The sequence below is a fragment of the Tauraco erythrolophus genome, chromosome 28 (genome assembly GCF_009769465.1).
Source record: "Tauraco erythrolophus isolate bTauEry1 chromosome 28, bTauEry1.pri, whole genome shotgun sequence".
NCBI lineage: Eukaryota > Metazoa > Chordata > Aves > Musophagiformes > Musophagidae > Tauraco > Tauraco erythrolophus.
The window spans coordinates 6158665-6164664 of NC_141492.1; the positions used below are offsets into that span (position 1 = coordinate 6158665).

General features: G+C 65.3%; 1 protein-coding gene across 1 annotated transcript; it reads left to right on the plus strand.

Annotated features, from left to right (window-relative positions):
* The first annotated feature begins 138 nt into the window (after positions 1-138).
* PLPP2 (phospholipid phosphatase 2) lies at positions 139-5260 on the plus strand. Its single transcript, XM_086627597.1, has 6 exons — positions 139-249; positions 2664-2815; positions 3165-3442; positions 3636-3693; positions 3847-4023; positions 4125-5260. The coding sequence occupies exons 1-6, from the start codon at positions 198-200 to the stop codon at positions 4260-4262; spliced, it is 855 nt and encodes a 284-aa protein (XP_086483723.1). The 5' UTR covers positions 139-197; the 3' UTR covers positions 4263-5260.
* Positions 5261-6000: the final 740 nt, after the last annotated feature.

The window sequence follows — 6000 nt, forward strand, 5'->3', positions numbered from 1 at the left end:
CCGCGCCCCACACCTGCCCCGGCCCCACAGCCCGCCCCTCGCCTCCCGCCCCGCCCCAGCCCGCGGGCGGGGGCACCGGTTGCTGGAGCCGCCCCGTCCCGTCCCGTCCGCCCGGACTTTACCTCCCGGCCGGTCCCGCACCGTTCCGGGCCATGTGAGCCGCGGGGCCGGGCCGCGGGGCCGCCACCGGCAGCGGGATGGAGCGCAGGAAGGTCTTTGTGGTGCTCGACGTGCTCTGCCTGGCGGTCGGTGAGGGCTCGGTACCGGCGCGGCCGCGGCACCCCCGCTCCGGGCGGCTCCGGAGCGTCCCTGCGTATCCCCGACACCCCGCCCCCGGTGGGGTCGTGTCGCGGGCTGGGTCCGGGTCCGCGGGCGGTACCGGAGGTCCGGGGTGCCCCGCGCCTCCGCCCGGGCCAGACCGTTGCCGGTGCTGCGAGGCCGGGCCGGGGGCAGCCCGGACGGCACCTGCCCAGCCCCTGCCCGGGGCTCTGGGCCTCTCCGAACCGGCGCCGCTTCGCTCTCGGGGCGGCTCGGCTGGAGGCGGCGGGGCTGGGCAGGCACCGGCTACTGCTCCGGAGCTACCGGGCCCCGTCGTGGAGCTGCCGCCCCGACGTGGGGCCGCCTTGTCCGGGCCCTTTCGGGGGAGTCCGCTGCGTCCCAGGACCTGCCGGCGCCGGGCTCCGCGGCGCGGCCGAGGGGGAGCCGGGGAGCGTCGGGGGCCGGAGCCCGGCCCGGCCCGGCCCGGGAGGCGGCTGGCGGGGCCGCGCCGCGCTGCTCGGGGAGGGACGTTTCCTTCTGCCGCCGCGCTGGCTGCCTGCCCGCCGGCCGGGCCCTGCGCTCCGCGGGCGGCCGGAGCGGGGCCGGGGGGCTCCGCAGCGCCGGGCGGTTGGGTTCGGGGTGCCCCTTCCCAGTACCTCGACAGCCCGTGTCCCCCCCGCCCCCCGGTGCGGGCAAACGCCCTTTTCTAAAACTGACGCTGACAAGCACCTAATTAAGACGGGCTAAAAATAAAGGCCCAGGTCGTAATTTCAGCCTGAACCTCCCGGGCCGGGAGTTGCTTTCTTGGGCTTTAAGCACCAGTGGGAGAGGCAGGTTCCTGTTTTTGTTTGAGTCGCTTTTCTCTCTTGTGTGCCGGTGTCTTTTATTTTTAGGGGAGCTTTTTTTGAGGATGAAATTATCCAGAAGGAAAATTGGTGTCTAATTTGAGCTGCAAATTAACGTTTGAGGTGTACACGGAGGCGTTTGCAGACACCCCTGCGCCGGGCGGCCGGCTCCCCGCAGCCGGAGCGGGGTGGGAGAAGCTGGGGCTTGTTCCCAAATCCCTGGCAGTGCTTTTTGGCTGCTGCTGCCGCCGCTCGCAGGGAGCGGGGGGCGGCGGGGTGAGGCCGGCGGGCAGAAAGCTGCTGGTTTATTGTCGTTTTCCCTGCTCCCTTGGTGAACGCGGGAGGCGGAGGGTCCGGGCGTGGAGGGACCCCCCCGGCTGCGCCCGGGGAGGGGGCGCGGGGGAGGAGGGTGCGGGCGGGGACAAAGGTGTGTGTGTTCCCGGGAGACGGTGGAACAAGGGAAGGCGGAAACCACTGGGAAAGGCGGGAACCGGGAGCCCGGGCTCAAGGTGGACTGCGGGCCGAGGGAGGACCGCGCTCCCTGGGGCCTTTCCCCGGGGGAGAGCATCCCCTGGGCGGCTGCGCCCGTGTCCCCCCACGCCGGGTGCCTCCAGCCCTTGGTCCTGCTCTGGCTTCCCGCGGGGCCTCCTGGCTCTGCCCAGTTGGGCTCTGCCAGAGGAAGCGTCCCCTGGGCAGGGTCAGAGCGGCTGCAGGGGCAGGAGGTTCCCTTTCAGCGGGGGATTTGGCATGCCTGCTGCGCGGGGCAGAGACCCCCAAAACCCCTTTTGATCTCAGGGACGATCCTGTCCAGAGACGAACTCTAAGATGCCTGTGGCCAGAGCTGGGGCATGCTGGGTGGAAAAGCCTCCTTGGCTGGACTGATCCAGCTGGTCACAGCATCTCTCCAGAGCCCTGGCTGGGAGCCGGGGGAGAGGAGAGGCTGGCAGGAGCAAGGGCTGCCAGAGGGCAACGGTGGGAAGCCACCTGCACTGGGGTCCGACTGTGCCTGGGCTGGATCACCCACCAGCATCTCCAGGCACTGGCTCTCCCAGAGCTGGAGTGAGGGTCCTGCTGGGACCATCTGGGGCCTAGGGGCCGTTCCTCGCTGTAAAACAGGTTTGCAAGATGCCTGTGCTCGTTAATTCTAATGAACTCCATCCTCCTAGGGCGAAAGACCCTGGGGAGTGTGAGGAGAGGGTACAAGATCAGTCCCAGTCTCCTGCACCAGGCCCCGTGACTGCTGTGGCTGGGAAGGAATGGGGCAGCCGTGGGGGCTCTATAGGTGCCCGGTTGTTGCTGTCTCGGGTGGTATCTGGGCGCCGCAGGCAGCTGCAAGCTCCGATAGGACCCTATCAGCGGCAGGGCTGGTGCGCTGACGGGTGCGAGTTCTCCTGCCCTGGGTGCGGGTGGCTCGGGATTGCGTCCCCAGGGGGGGGTCCCTCCCTGGCAACAGGGAGCAGAGACCCAGGGGCGAGGGATGGGGAGACCGCACGCTGCTGGGTGCCTGCGTGCAGCCTGCTGGCAGGTGTCCCCAGTCCTTACCTTCTTTCTGCCTTGCAGCATCTCTGCCCTTTGTCATCCTGACGCTGGTGAACTCCCCGTACAAGCGGGGCTTCTACTGCAATGATGACTCCATCCGCTACCCCTACAAGGCGGACACCATCACCCATGGCCTCATGGCTGGGGTCACCATCACCTGCACTGTTGTCATTGTAAGGAAGCGCCATCCCCTTCCCTCTGGGCAGGGACATCCTGGCATCTTGTGTCCAGGAGCTGGGTCTCAGCACAGCCCACCTCCAGAGCCCCGGCAGGGCAACAGGACCCTCAGGCTGAGCCTTGCTCTGCTGGGGGTCAGGAGCTCCCTCTGGGGCAGTGAGACCCACATCCCAGGGGGCTGTTTCCCTGCAGGGAGGGAGAGAGGCCCCATGAGCTCCTGTGGCGGGTGGGCGCTAGGGGCTCCTCTGCTGCAAACCCTGAGAGCCAGAGCATCCTGTACCCCTGGTTCTGGGGAGCTGCTTGGTAGCCCCAAGATCCTCACCTCTTGCCCCTTGGTCTCTGCAGATCTCGTCAGGGGAGGCATATCTGGTCTACACGGAGCGCCTCTACTCCAAGTCAGAGTTCAACAACTACCTGGCTGCCCTCTACAAGGTGGTGGGGACCTTCCTCTTCGGCGGGGCCATCAGCCAGTCCCTGACCGACCTGGCCAAATACATGATCGGCCGTCTGCGGCCGAACTTCCTGGCTGTCTGCAATCCTGACTGGTCCAAGGTGAACTGCTCCATCTATGTGCAGCTGGAGAACATCTGCCAGGGGGAGAGCAGGAACGTCACCGAGTCCAGGTGAGCATGGGGCCACAGGACATGTCCTCTCCACCCACCTGGTGGTACTGGGCTCCTGCTGTCCGGCGGCAGCCCCAGACATGGGTATTAATGTTCTCCTGCTGCAGGGCAGAGCAGATGGGGGGCGTGAGGGGGGCCAGCTGGGCACTGGCGGCTTGTCCTTGTTGCCTGACCCATCCCTTTCGCCCCGCAGACTGTCCTTCTATTCTGGACACTCCTCCTTTGGGATGTACTGCATGATGTTCCTGGCGGTAAGTGCCGTGCTCCAGGCATGTTGTGCTACGGGAAGGCAGTGAGCCCCTGCAGGTCCCGTCCCCCAGGGTGGGCCGGTGCCCCGAGCACCCTGTCTTCAGGCCAGTTGGTGCCCCTCGCACTGGCTGATTGCTCCTCCCTTCCCTGCCCAGCTCTATGTGCAAGCCCGGCTGGTGTGGAAGTGGGCCCGGCTGCTGCGCCCCACCATCCAGTTCTTGCTCATCGCCTTTGCCATCTACGTGGGCTACACCAGGGTGTCCGACTACAAGCACCACTGGAGCGATGTGCTGGCGGGGCTGCTCCAAGGAGCTCTCATTGCCGTCCTCATCGTGAGTGTCTCCTGTGCGACCTGATGCTCTGCTGGCTTGTCGTTGCAGCTCAGCCTGCCGGAAGGGTCTCCAAACCCTCTTTCCCCATCGGTCTTTTCCAGGTCCGTTACGTCTCTGACTTCTTCAAGCACCGTCCACCGCGGCAGTGTGACGAGAAGGACCTGGAGCGCAAGCCCAGCCTGCCGCTCACCATGAGCGACCCCGACCGCAATCACTACAGCTACCGGGGCGCCCCGTGAGCCACGTGCTGGCCACGCGTGCCGGACTGCAGACCTGCCCTTCGCCGCGCTCCGCTCCTGGCGCGGGGGGGACGGGGACACCAGCTCTGTGTTAACCATTGGCTCCACAGCTCCCATGCGTCTTGCTGCCGCAGGTACCTGCAGGACAGCCCTGCCCATCGCTGCTCCTGCAGCACCGCGGCTCCCGGCTCCGCGTGCCCGCAGTGCTCTGTGCCTGCCAGTGCTCAGCGATCCCAGCACCCTGCCTGCGGTGAGGGGAGGTCCTTGGTCCCCTGTTTGCCTGAGTCACGCTCCAAGGCTGCCGTCCCAGGGAAGGGAGGGGCAGGCAGCACGTGGGGGTGGATTTACCAGGCTGGCAAACCGTGCCAGCAAAGAGCAAACTTGTCGGGAAGTCTGAGGTTGCCTGTGCTGAGTGTGTGTTATCTCAGTCAAATTATCCACCCTTATGAGTGCACATCTCACAAGCATGGGAGGGAGGACAGCTGCCGGGCTAGCAGTACTTTTTTGGAAAGGATTAAAGCAATTCAGAGCTCTTCTCTGTTCCCTGATTACCATTAACAACAGTCCTGGCTGCCAGCAGCTGTGTGAGCTGAGGGTGCTCGGGCTGGCTTTTCTCTGGTGGTGCCTGATGCCGCAGTGCTGGAAGCGAGGGGGTTGCACCCTGACTGCTTCACGCCTGGCTTGGGGGCAAGGGGGATGCTTGAGCCTTTGTCTGTCTTGCAGCTTCAGCTGATGCTTTGGGGGGTGTGGGGGGAGGGTAGGGGGAAAGGGAGAAGCTTTCTGTGGTAAAGGAAAATAATTGGGGATGTTGAGCTGGACACAGGACTCCAAACTCCCTGGGAAGGTGAGGAATGGGCCACAGAGCAGTCCCATCGCTGGCTGACATGCAGCTGCCTCTGACACTGGAGCGCTGTGGGCCTCCTTTTAAACTACATGCATTTTCATTGTGATGTGTTTTTATAAAAATGTGTTTTTTAAATTAGATCATCCTTAAAGAATGTCTGTGTCAGGCCTGTTCTCTTACTCCATGGATGCTCCTGGCCTTGGAGTAGACAGGGTTAAGCCTTTAGGGTTTCTTCTTCCAAGGGAAAGAGGTCTGAAGCCCTTTGCCGGCAGGGAGGTTTGCTGTGCCGGGGGCTGTCAGGGGTGCTGAGCCCCTTCCCCTGATTGTCCTGAGAAACTTTGACTCAACCAGGGCTGATGAGACAGCGAGGGGCCGACAGCAGCAGCGTCCTCCCAGGGGAGCGAGCCCTGGCAGCGCTGGGGCTGGCCAGATGCACCTCGCCCACGCTGCCTTCCAGAGGGCTGCCCCTCGGCTGGCTCTCCAAGGGGCGAGGAGAGCCGCGGACAGTGCAGGTCGCATCCTGGCGCTGACTTCACCGTGTTCCCGGGAGCCTCCTGCACTCCCCGGCACGGCGGCCGGCCTCTGCGAGGGGGAAGGGAAGGCGGGGAGAAGCTCTTGGAAAAAGTGACGTTTTGTGCCTGCAGCTCCCTTGGCCGCTCCAGCAGCTGGAGCAGAGGGAAGGCAGAGTGTCGAGGGAGCCTTGGCACAGCCGGCCCACGTCCCTGCCGCCGTGGGAAGGGCTGCGTTGGGGACAGGCAGTGCCCCCGGGCCCTGCAGGGCAACGATGGGGGGGCCCTGGGAGGCAGCACCCTGGCAGTGCCCGGGCAGGGCCAGGCTGCACAGGCTCGAGGGTCAGCCTGGGCTGTGTCTGCTCCACCATGTTGCCACAGCGTC

Coding starts and splice junctions, on each gene's coding strand:
- PLPP2 (XM_086627597.1), top strand. CDS start 198: ATGGAGCGCAGGAAGGTCTTTGTGGTGCTCGACGTGCTCTGCCTGGCG. Junction 250..2,663: donor CGTGCTCTGCCTGGCGGTCG/GTGAGGGCTCGG, acceptor TCTGCCTTGCAG/CATCTCTGCCCTTTGTCATC. Junction 2,816..3,164: donor TCACCTGCACTGTTGTCATT/GTAAGGAAGCGC, acceptor TGGTCTCTGCAG/ATCTCGTCAGGGGAGGCATA.